At 44.9% G+C, this 12,965-nt stretch overlaps 1 protein-coding gene across 1 annotated transcript in view; it reads right to left on the bottom strand.

Moving 5' to 3' along the window:
- The window catches only part of BRINP1 (BMP/retinoic acid inducible neural specific 1), an 87,799-nt gene that overhangs the window by 54,390 nt on the left and 20,444 nt on the right, over window positions 1-12,965 (bottom strand). The window contains exon 2 of the mRNA XM_030507178.1: window positions 5,662-5,929. Within this exon, the coding sequence (XP_030363038.1) occupies window positions 5,662-5,879 (218 nt within the window). The 5' untranslated portion in view covers window positions 5,880-5,929. The remainder of the gene's footprint in view (window positions 1-5,661; window positions 5,930-12,965) is intronic.

The following is a 12,965-nucleotide window of genomic DNA, read 5'->3' as shown; positions in this document are numbered from 1 at the left end:
GCCAGCCAGCCAGGGCAAGCAGCCTTCTAACCCTTGGAGCTGTAGAAGCAGGTCCTGGGGCAGTGGGCAATGTTGAATATGCCATAAAATTTGGGAAATTTTGTGAGACCAGATCTTTTTTTTACTCTTTTTTTTTTTTTTTTTTTTTACTTTATTTTTCCTCTAAGGGCAAACTGAAGCAGCAGAACAGCACATGTATTTCTAAGTCAATTTTAGCCCGCGCTACATGCACAGCAAACATCCTCACTTCATGATCATTCTCTTCCTCTTCATTGGGAGAATGACACATTTAGAGAATACGATTTGTGGGTTTTCTAGGACTAAATAAAATCCTCCAGTGTGGCTGAATGCATTCAGCAGTGCCAATTCCTTTATGAGCACCCACTTTAGTGCCCACTCTGAATCAAAGATACAGTGAAATCACAGAAGTGTTGGTTAGATGAGATCCTGGGGGACCTTAATCCAACCTCTACCTGAAGCAGGACTATCACCAGCTCTGGAGTACATCAGCTGTGACTTTGTCCACCCAATTCGTGAAGACCACCAGTTATGGAGATACCTCTCACCTCTCCACTGACCTGCCTTAGACCTGCACCACCCTCCTGATGAAACAACCTTTGAAGGGTAGGAAATCAGCTTTTTTTCCCCAGGCATCATTCCAACCTATTTATAGCTAGCTTGTGCATCCAGTTACTCACATGCTCACAACCCTTCCTGTCTCAGGAGCTGTATTTCCATTTTATATTTCCAGGGACCTTACTGTAACGAGTGTACATAAGCAATCAGTTCTGTCCTGTCACTCTGCAGGTACAGGGATGGGGCAGGCCTGACTGGTTTGTTGTCACATCCTCCACTAAGTTTGGAATCTGATGGTTCATTTTAACCAGACTTGGCAGAGTATATTTGCAGGTTTCATGGAACTAGGCAGCCTCTAAATGATCCTGCTGCAGGAGAAGTGCAAGGCGAGCAGATCTCCTGTTTATACACCAGGGTTTCCCTGCTCTCCCACACAAAGCCAGATTTCCTGGTCCCTACTGGCATTGCAGAAAATGGAATTAAACTCCCACACTTGGAAAATCCACCTTTTTTCTTGCACATTCCCCTTTCAGCCCCTTTCAAACATCCATTTTATATTGCTGTCGTCCCTTATGTCCAAACATCTTGCAGCGTTTAATTAAGTCTGCCCAGCAATGCAGAGCAGACAAGCGCTGTCGTCTCTCATTTTCAGGGGGTGAGGATGGAACCAAGGCATAGAGAAGTGAGCTTACCCACAGCCACACCATCAGCCTGGGGCAATAATATAGATTCTAGATGTACGTAATCCATATAGATATTATATAGACTCTGACAGTCTAACCATAAGTCTCTCTTTCCAAGACACTGTGTCCTATCCCTGCTTTGCTGTAGGAAATCTGGCAGTGGCAGCCTGTCTGCTCAGCTGGCTGAGACCATTTCACCACTTCCCTCTCTGCCTCCTGTGTCTTACCTCTGACATTGAACAACAAAGCCTCATTTTTTCTAGGAAAGATTTGTTTTTCTAGAACTTGCTTAAACTGAGCAGCATCATTAGCAAAATGCCTCTGTGTCAGTGCCTCTGTGTGGCTGGCTGCAGAGTGTATTCAAGTGCTCAGTTTATTGTTGCTTTTGTTTTGCCTTATAGCTAAATAATCAGTTTCTGGGAAAAGAAGAAAGGACAACGTGACAATATACTTCAAAGAAGTGGACTGAAGCTGTTAACTACTGTCTTGTGATAACAGGAATGTTTTCTGGGCTGAGCAGTGCCCTAGTCCCAAAGCCAAGCTGAGCTTCATCTGTTTTCCAGCCCTCATGCAGTACCTAGTACCCAAGACTCCCATGACTAGGAACAACCAGAATAGTGATAATGAATATTCAGCCACCCCACAAACCGCTCTCAGCATCTGCCATCCTATCTGCATTAGCATCTGAGTGCACAGATAATGATCAAAGCAGCATTTTCCTGCCAGAGGCCCCCCTAAACCAGCCTTATTAGTATGAATTGATGCTGATTAATGTGCTTCCTTAATGCAATTGTATCTACCCCTACTGTTCATGATTTCATATATAAAACGTCTTGCCCTTTGCTTGCCTGCTAATACCACATGCAAGGTGCAAATTTTGACAGAGGATACCAGGAAAATCGGTGGTCCAAGTTTTGTGAGAAAGGGACCTAAAATATACTAAAATGAAATACACAGGAGGAGGGAATAAGCCTTTGGATAGATCTGCATTCAGGCATCCTATGAAAAGATATTGGCAGCTCTGCTGTGCTACAGCAGTTCTGCTTATGCAGCATATAAAATAGCCTGGCTAACTAAAACAGGCTGTTTGCTAGCTGTTGGCAGACTTCTGGACTTCAGCTCTGAGGGTTTCATGTTTAGTTTAGTGTTGCTTCCTTTCTAACATCACCTGGAAAGAGGAGCAAATGCTGTGGTTATCCTTCTGCTCTGTGTAGCACTGACAGTGGCTTAATCTCTGTGGGTTTTCAGCGTAAATGACATGGTCCTAACGCACTGTGTCCATGCTTCTGCACAGCAAGACACTGGGGAAATCAACACTAAACAGATGACAGTGTTTCAATTAGGGATGGGTGAGGTCCTCTTGCCTGGTTTCACTTCCACTCTAAATCCTTGGTCGTTCTGTCTGGTTTGAGATCTGCTGCTATTGGCCTTAGAAAAGCAGCGGTCAGGTTAAACCTCATTTAACTACATCACAAGTGCCTCAAGGAACTATCTGACGAAGGGACAAAGAACAAACCAGCCACCCAAAAAAGTATGGGGGAAAAAGAACATTGAAAGAGAAAACAGCACAGAAAATTCCCATGCTTCATATCTGCTGCTTTTCTAAGGAAAGGAGCAATATCCTTAATGTAGAATATGTGCCTCCCTTGGGCTAGTCTAGTGCAAAGAGCAATTGAGAGACATCATTTGGTAGGAAAGAAGCTTCTGTGTTGGAATTAAAGAGTTGACAAAATCCCCACAGCTTTACAGCTTCTCGAAGTCAATTTAAGGATCCCACAAAATGAGATTTTACCCCTGTGGGTTTCAGTAAAATGATATGTTCTGGAAGGGGTGTGTGTGCTCCGAGTCCAGCTCTCAACTGCTGGAATTGGCTGTGGCTCCACTAATTCACCATAACCAGACTGATTTTAACACTCCTTTAAAAAAACGTATAGGACCAGTTTTGAAGCGACCAGTTCTGCCAACAGGACTGGGTATTAGAAACAAACAATCCTCCATCATCTGGCCAGCCACCTACTTAATGGCTCCATCTGCTGAAGAACATGAGGCTCTCCCCTCCTCCTCAGCTGACTGTAGTGGGAGCAGAAGTTAGACCTAGAGTGAGTGTTTCCAAGGCGCTCCGCTCCCAGCAGCTCAAACCATGATACACGTGGATGGATTACCCAAAGCTCTCAGCTCCTTCCCTCAGCTCTGTGCATGGTACTTGGCCATGAGATGCCCTAGGTGCCCTTGCAGTCTTCCCCTGTCTCTCCAAACTCTCTCCCTAACTACTTTCACTGGACCTTATCTCCAGTTTCTTTTGAGTAAGTTCTCCAGCACTGTCACCATCTGCAAGACCCTTCTCAGACACCTTCCATGCTTGCAGAATGCTGCTGCCTATTTTCTCCCATGATAGAAGAAGGAGGACATTGTCTTCTCCCCATGCTACAAGTGCCTTTCATAAGTGCATATCCAGCAGTAATGGAGACAGACCCCTTTCCGCTTCCCATATATACAGTTCATCCTTAACTGAGATAAGCCTTCAAATTCTTACCAGCCTCCTACAAACCAAAGGGGAATTTGCTCCTCACCACACAGCAGATACAACTAGAAATCACAGGCTTCACATACAAACAACACTTTAGCTCTTTTACAAAAGTGGGGACAGCAAAGCTGTGGTGAAGGCTGCCTGCTCTGTGTGTGAATTCTCCATCACAAGAAACCTTTCAAGTCGCCCACAAACCTCTGTCAGATGTGACACAGGTATGTCTGAGTCTGCCTTGGGGAAGAGGCACAGATTAAATGACCTCTCAAGGTCCTTCCAGACTCATTTTTCCGTGATTCTTAGAGACAGAATCCCAGGCTTGATGGATCTCTGGCCTGACCTACAGTGGCAGTTCATAGATGTGTCTGAACACATATATTGCATGCATTTCTCTCCCACTACAGCCCCTGTGGACTGGTACGGTGGCATTCAGGGCTGAATTGTTCTTTAGCAAAGGGCAGAGCCTCTACCAGGGGCATTGTGTGGGGCAGAGATTTGCAGCCTCAATCACAGCATGTGTTGTCAGGCAGGGCAGGAGGAGAGCTGGGGATAGCCACAACCAGGAAGAAAGTCTTTCTGAAAAAGGCATGTTTTCTCTGCTTCTCTGTGCAAGCAAAGACAGTGAGACATCCTTAGAGGATGCGTGGCAGCATAATATCTAGGTCTGGGGCTGTCTTCCCCCCGAGCTGTTTTGAATGAAGAGAACAAGCCAGGACAATACCTTCAACCCACGTTAACCTGCCCTTTATCTGCAGACTGGTGTGAGGGGAGGGGATGCTGCACTCCCTGGAGGCCATGGGACAGGCACAACTCATTTTTCTTCCCCACGCATAGATGATGTCTTGCACATCACTGTTATTCTGCAAGTGCTTTTGGCTCTCTGCCCGTGGGGAACACAGCCTAAACACGTGGTTTCCCTGCTCCCCGCAGTCATCACGCATGTGTGTCTGCGTGCCTGTTGGCACTAGGCTATTCACTAGTGCTTTCCTACCTACTACTTTGCACGGGTGTGTTTGCAAGTGTCTTTCTGAAACACACCAGGATTACATAATTATGTAAATGTGCACATGTCTGTGAGAGTTTTGCAGTCTCTTTGGGTTTTAGCATAAATCTCATGACATTTGCTGGCTTATTCCCCTTCACTCTGAAGCGCTTGCTGTGTTAATAGGAGGCTCATATGAGCACCCCGGCTTTTCATGTTAAAATGAGAAAAGGAAAGCATGTTTCTGGATATCACAGTGGGCAAGAAGAGCTGGAAACAGGCAACAACAAAGGCTTCAAAACCTAGAAGGCAAAGGAAAATCCAGATTCTACCCATTCTCTGGAGTTTTTAGTTGGAAGCCTTTTAAACCAAGAGCACAGATCCAACTCCTACATGGAGATAATCTGCAAAGGTCTGTGGTAGGCAGTACACAGCTAAAGCTCATCATGCTCGGCAGTGTGAGAACTGGCATACTGATGTGTGTCTTGACATCTTTATGTCTGTTCTCATTCATGTGAACCTTAAGCTATTGGCAGTTCACATGTATGAGTTTGGTACAGAGGCTTGGTCTGCCCATCGGTACAGTGGTTTGACAAACATGCTTGTGAACCTAGCTATGAACTTATCTGTCACCACAAACAAAGTAGACCCACACCCTTGATCCCTTTTTGACATGGTACTACCTTCATCTCACTATCAGAGCATTACAGCTGAGCCTTTGAAGCAATTTTCATTGCCAGCTGAGGACCATGAAAAACAAAAGAAGCGCTTCCAGATGGAACAGGGGCAATGATGTGTCTCCAATTGAGTACAAGCCTCGAGCCCATGGGAAATGGCTGAGTTCCCACCACCTAACAACTTCTCCAAGCTCCCGGTGCTGTAGGAAACCAACGTACCTGTATATTTTATATCTGGTTGTAAATCCTTGACGATGTCTTTCCACAAAGGATAAGTAGCTCCGTGAGTGGTGGAAAGGCCCCCTGTCTGAAATAAGCCAATCAAACTCCTTGGAGACATGTTGGTTGGTAGCAGCTGGGTCCTGGTGGGAGGGCTGTACTAGTATATGGTCCCATATAAACAGGAGGTAGAGGAACTCAACAAGCCTCCAGTTCATGCTTTTCTGTCTGCCTTTTTCCTCTCATTCTTGCTCCATTCTGTGGAGTCCTGTTGAAAAAGAGAGGGAAGAGGAGGAAGGAAGGAAAGAGAGAGAGAGAGAAATGGAGGGGAGGAGAGGGAGGAGGGAGAGAAAGAGAGAGTTTAAAATGGGAATCGCTTTGATCCTTAGACAACTGTCTCTCAAAGTGAAAATAGACATGAAAAATCAAGTTTTCAAAGACTTCCCTCTGCCTGTGTTACAGCTTAGAGTATTTGGTAGTGTTTTATTCATGTACCTAAGTGGTGTCTTTAACCTCCTGAGCATATATCACCTTTGAAATAACCAGGTCCTGACCTGAGACATCCTCACCCCAGCTTTTCCATCACTTCCCTCGTGAAGTTCTCCGCAGTGTCGCAGAGGTGAGTGAAGCTGGGCGCAGAAGGTGACTGCACCCTAGGCTACAATTACCCCTTTCCTGTCCCTTTAATGCTATGCCAGAGAAACGTGTCTTCTGCTTTCATGTCTCTCTGATGATCTATAATCCATACTCTGTGAAACCTGAGCAATCTATAAAGGCCCAGCTCTTACTTTAAAGTGTTGCCAAAAAGAGAAATAAAACAAAATAATTACCCAGGCTTCAGTGACGAGCACATGCGGACACACAGACGCACACACAACTATGAAACCCTGCCAAACTTTGAAGGAGAAAAATCACCTCAACCTGCTTTCCTGCCTGGGTGTTTGGGAGGTGTGTGTCTGGTGGAGGGGGAAGAGGGTCTGTTGCCATTTCGATTACGGTAGGACCTCCAGGCTTTTTCCAAGATCAAGGCTCTGCAGTGCGACACAGCGAACACGCATATTCAGTGTGGGAGATTTACTAGGAAGCTTAAGGGCACGCTTCACAGCACCTGGTGCAGGACATGTCATTCATATGATGGGAGAGTGGCTATCCCACCACATCCCCATATCAAATCATGGCTGAGTCTAGTCCTGCTATGAGCCAGCTCCTCTCCCTGATGTGTTTAACAGCTGAACAGACAAGACATATGATGAGTGGGAAGGGAGACAGAGGGGTGAAATGCCTTGCCAAAGGTTACGCAGCAAGCCATGGATACAGCTGGAAGAGAGCCCTCATCTCCTGACTCCCATTCGCAATGTTTCAGCCATTAGATCATCCACCTCCACAGTCATGCTGTTGGCACGATGCCCCTATCTGAATGAAGCCGTGTGCTCTGTTGGTGGAAGGTGAGCAGCTTGCTTAGCTGACACCCCACGCCTGATATGGATACCCTCCCTTTCTGCTTCCTAACTGTGCCTGCAGCAGCATCCCAGCGTGCTGGGTTGTGCTCCTCATTGCTGATGCTGCTCTGAAAAGGTCCTCTCCATACACAGGATGTGTTCCTCCTCCTGCCCACCTCCTGTCCATCTGGCTGCCTTGCTGAGTTTCATGGAGGATGTGCCAACACAGTGGGCATGCCCAGGCAGGCAGAGAGATCTTGAGGCTTCATCCCCCAGTCTGAGAACACAAACCTGGCTAAAAGTTGTCCTCAGGACAGGTGACACCCACCTATTTCTGCAGAACAGAGTGCAGGGAGACTGCAGCTACTCTTTAAAGAAGGAAAAATTAGGCTATGCAAAGCTCTGCTACAGGGAGATTTAGTGTCAGGCTTATTTGTACATCTCCTGAAACCATTCAGGTTTTGAGTCCATCATAAGCACTCAAACTAAAAGTTTGTGATTCCCAAAGAGGAAAGGTTTTGCTAAGAGTGTAGGAGAGGCCAAACCAAGGTGTACTAGAGGCGCCATACACACTTGCAGCACTGCATGTGAACGTGAGACCTTGGCCGGTGTAAGCAGCACAGTGTAGACCAGAGAGCATCACCATCTGTGGTTGGCGTGGCTGTCTCCTGCTCCAGGATCTTCCCCCAGGAGCACAGCAGAGCTGCAGCCTGTGGCTCTGAGCATCCATGTCTCCTGTGCCAGGAGTGTGACAGGGAGCACAAGTGCCGAGTGCGTGTGTGGGAGTCTGCACGTGTGCACAGCATGTGTTTGTGGAGCTGCAGTGAGCTCTGCAGCACTTATCAAAGCCGAATTGTGTAAGTCTCGTTAAAAACGACAGTCAGCTGTTGCATTACATGAAGGAATGAAAAACATTAAGTATGGGAAAGTCAACGAATGTTCTCTTTTTCTGTTGAGCACATTTAAACTTCTTTCCAAATGCAGATGGAATATTACTGTTATTAAATCTAATGGTACCTGTAGCTCCTGACTGAGGGAGGTTGTTCCTGTTCTGAAGGCATGTATTTAATAGTAGCCTTCACCACGGACTCTTACTGAACCCAGAAGTGTGGCGATTCTCGGCGCTTCAGTGCCTCTCCTCTTAGAAAGGACTTGTTGTACTTTACCTTACAAACCTGGGGTTTGAGGAGTTTTTAGCCCCACACTGAAAGGAATAGAACATATTCCAAGTGGGCTACAGTCCATATCTGCTTCCACTCACACTGGTCATGATCCCAAGGTGATTACTGGGAAATGCTCCCAGTTACATCCCACCCTCAGCATTTTCGAATTCCAGATCAGAAAGCCATCCCTCCTGCTTATCCATCCAGGCTACTTCCCTGCCTTGCTGCTCTTTGCAGATCTACAGCACCGACCCATCACAGTAAGCAGCTGCAAACTCAGCATATTTGCCATTAGATGGGTATGCACATTTGCTCTGATAACCATCAGTTGTTATGTACACATTGTCCAAACTTGGTTGGTTGTCTGTTCATGAAACTAATCCAGAACTACTTCCTTCATCAGCCAGCCTGGACCAGTTTTCCTTTAAACATTTCCCTTTCTATTGAATTTCCATTGCAAAGAGAGGAGCTTTTACATACCTAAGTCGAGTGATAACTCCCCTGCAGTTCCCAGGCAGTGCAAGTGCGAACTGAACTATGAGAAGAGCTGAATAAAATGGGCTTCAGAGAAATCCCAATGTGTCCTCCCACATGCGAGCATCACACATTGGGGAAATATCAACTTATAAAAGAGAGGAGATACTCACTAATTCCCCCCACGCACCTCTTCATCCTCCCTTCCTTTCCTTTTAGGTTGAAGTTGGTGTCGGGATGATATGAGTTGTGATAGCTCTTAACCATGGGTTAAGACGCGGGGAGAACATGCCTTAAGATCACTAGAAGAAAAGGACACATCTCCAGTCTGGAAGCTGCCTAAGTGTTGAGAGCAGGGAATGGTGCCTGAGGCAATGGAGGATGGTAGAGCACAATTGGGTCTAGACAACTATCACACCATCAACTTTAATTTTTTAGTAGTGTCTTTTTCCCCCCTGTAGCTGCTGTAGAGATGTTGTTTCACATTAAAGATTAATACACACCACAGGGCTGGTCCCCATGGAAGCTATAAAGCTTACTAAAGTGGGATTATTTTGTGTCTAAGGCAATATTATATGAGATGCATTCAATCTAACTCCTAACAAGATCGAATCTGAAATTAATTTGTTAGGTATCTTTATGGGGCTCAACTGATGTGCAATATGTGCTGGGGATTTTGCAAAGCGGATAGGGAAAAAAGGGTAGGGAGGTGATGTCTCCAAGTATACAGATCTTGGGTAGGAGAGACAAGACTAAGTAAAAGCTAAATGTGGCACAGAAGCCACCTCTGCACTAAAGGGGAGGCTTGGGGCAGCCAGACACTGGGTTTTGATCCAGGAATCCAGCATTCTGCTCAGTTCTGCACCCTCCACGATCTTGGGCATATGCTTTTTTGCTTTGCTTTGCAATTATCAGCCTGGAAACACAACAGTATTTGACTACTTGGACCACTGACTTGTTGGAAAGGCCATCATCTGATTACAGCACCTAACAAAAGACAGTCCTGCTGCCCACATGGTTCATTAGGTGAACCTAGGTGTTCCTGCCCTGTAAGCAATGAATGACAACCTTCCTGAGGTGTCAGAAAGCTTTGTAATACAGCAGCTAACAAAAATCCAAGCTACAAAGGCCATTTTCACTCAGGAGTGTTACAGAGCAAAGCAGTCATCTGGGTCTTTCTGGTTCATGTCAGCAAACATGATCATGCAATTAACACATCTGTTAATAAACATGATCAGTGTGTGAGCTAAGGCATGGACTGCAGTTCACAGTAAATAAGAACTGGGAGAAGAAAATGTTAGATGTACTGATTCTGAGTCATATTACAGTCAGTTTCCAGCATCGTCCATCAGGAAGGCACATCCACTAGTGCAAACAGAGGTTTCCGTTACAACCCCTTTCAGTTTGTTAGGTGGTTTAAGATGGCCTTATTCTAATACAAATCCAGCCTTGAACATTAAATGTTCTTTGTCTTGTGAGTCTTCAGGATTCTTGGAGGAAAAATAGGCAAGTACTTTCTGTAAAGTGCAAGTTGTATTTGAATGTACACTTAATTTCACTGTGATTGATATCTCTGTGTTAATTATATTCTATTTTAGGCAATACCTTTTCTGTCACAAGGCAGCGCCTTTTATCCAAGGAGTTCAAATTGAATTAGAGACATTAATTAAAGCTCTCAGCACTCTAGTAAGGCAGGCAAGTGCTGTTACTCCCATTGTTTCTTGAAAGATGAAGAAAGGAATGGAGCTGGGTGTCTACTTAGCCACTTAAAAGGTAATTTTTATACAGTGGGATAGCTCAGAATGATAGATTTTGCACAGAATGATAGTGCAAGGGCTGTTTCATACAAGGGAGGTTGTGTAGCCCCAGCTCACTGCTACAAACAGGAAAGGCAGAATGCAGGAGCTTTGACTCTCCATCACTTGCTGTGAATACTCCACTACTCCTCTGCCTCCTGGGATTTTCTACCTTTCTTCTAACCTCTGTACCTTTCATTTATCCTTTCTATTAGATTCAAGTTGATCTTGCACGTATCCCTCTTGTTTCATTCTCCTTGTGTTTTAAACTATTTCCATCAGAAACGCAGACTCAGAAGAGAGAAATTAGTGAACACATTATTTGCAGTAAAGAAATAAGTCCCCTATCTCTTTAAGCTTCATGCACCAATAATTCTTTCTTGTGTCCCACATTTGGTTCTTGGCAGGTTGAGAGAGGTTTCTGCCTGCTGCCATTTACCAGAGGGAAGAGGCTAACAATCGCTATTTGTATCTGAAACACTTCTGTTCTGCAGCAACTTCACACGCTGCTTTAGGATGCTGATAAATTAGTAAAAGACAGAAGTGTCAAGGGAGAGATGAAACAGCTTATGTTAGTTTAGAGCTCGACCCTGTAAAGTGACGATCATCTGACCTCATTTCAGCAAACAGCTTAAGTGCATCCTTAATTTTAAGTCCAGGAGATGCTCTTCTAGATTTTATTCAACTATCCTTCCTTTAAGTTAACTGTACACTCCCATTCCTGTTAGACAGATAACTACTGCCCTACACCTTTAGGATTTAGCTCGTGTTAGGTCACTGGGTGCAACTAGAGCAATATTACTTATGTCCTGCACCTAATTCAGAGATAGCCCATGAAAGTGCTGAAAGGCAGATACCGCTTGTGAAACAGCTTTAACTGTCATTTGGAACCACTGGTCAGCAATCCAACCAAGCTGAGGACGTCTTTTCTGTGTCAGGGCCAGGAGAAAACAGGGAATAAGGATGGAAAAGGATCAGAAAGCCAATCTGTCAAGGTTTGTTGAGTCATATGAACTTCTGTGGATAAAGCTGGGCTCTGGGAAAAAAGAATCTGGCTGCTTCTGATCTAGATGTCTCTATAGCTCAAACTACGGGTGTTGATAACTGACTGCTGTCAGAGATGGAGCTGCAATTCAGCAGTGGTTCTGAGTCTCTAGATGACTCTGGCATGCAATGTTGTAAAATCCCAAATGATTATAAAGCTATTCCTTTATGGAAGCAGGATTTCTCTATTTGAGACACTGATGGGTGAATCCCTCCCCGAACCTTGGTAAGTCTGCACTGACCAGTGTCTAAATCTCCACTTACCCTTTAACCATTTCAGTTTAAAACATGCATGAGTTGTTAGACCTGAGGGATAGTCATCAGCTGAAACATTTTTGGGTGAGGAAAAGCAAGGAGAAAGGATACGAAATACCTCTCCAAAAATACCAACACAACCCATGGATTCACTTCATTTTTTGCCAAATTGCTCATGCTGAAAAAAATAATGATTCGGACATGTCAGTGTTTTGGCTGTGAGAGCACGAAGGGGAAAAATTTCCAAGTCTCCATTTGAAATTACTATAGTTTTTTCCTCTAGATTTGTCTTTCCAGCTTCTTAAGAGAGAACAGTGATGAAAATAGTTCTTTTGACCCCAAGTGACTTAAAGGAGAAAAGGTTTTTTCCTTTCAGTTTGTCAACACTGTGCTTACAACTTGTCAGAATATTCGGTGAACCAAAAACACCCTACAAATCCTTTGTTATTAATGCAGTTCAATCAGCAGCCTAAAGGGAGCAGGTTTTGTGCAGAAACTACTTACTCCCTGCCTCTAGCAAGGTGAGAATCATGCTGGTAGCAACTAAGTACCTGTTTTCAGCTCATTTGTCCCCACACTTCAGCTAATTATAAAGTGCTGGTGTTGTTTTGATGAGGATAAGAGGCTCTTTGAAACCAAAGAATTGCTGCAGGCACGCAACGTCCATCAAGTACAACATCAGGTAGTCCTCATCATAGATCTAGTAGCCAAGATATCAAAGCCACCACTCTGAAATCCAGGATCCATTGGCCCTAGGTTCAGGGCTCTACTTAGAAAGAGGATCCATCTGACAGTGTTCAGTACATTTGGGAACTGAATTAAAAGGGACTTCTGCATGTACACACAGATTTATGTGGTGAAGTATCACATTCTGAAGACAGCCCTGCTGAATCTGAGACTGGAACAGGTATCACGCTAGGTGCTGAACAAACAGACACCAGAAAGGTGGTCGACGCCCCAAAAAGCTTACTGTCTAATCGAAAGACCAACGACACCAGATGGCCAGGGACAGATGGGGGAGCACAAGGGAACAGTGAGATAATGCTGCTCAGCGGGCTCAGAGCAGTGGTGTCAGCACACCAGCAGCCCTACTGTTGGCAAGATTGTGATAGCTATTGTCAGAAATGAGAGTT

Source organism: Strigops habroptila, chromosome 15 (assembly GCF_004027225.2).
Source record: "Strigops habroptila isolate Jane chromosome 15, bStrHab1.2.pri, whole genome shotgun sequence".
In the NCBI taxonomy this organism is placed as follows: domain Eukaryota; kingdom Metazoa; phylum Chordata; class Aves; order Psittaciformes; family Psittacidae; genus Strigops; species Strigops habroptila.
Note: the sequence above shows the minus strand (reverse complement) of the source record. Positions and strands in the feature narration are given on the sequence as shown.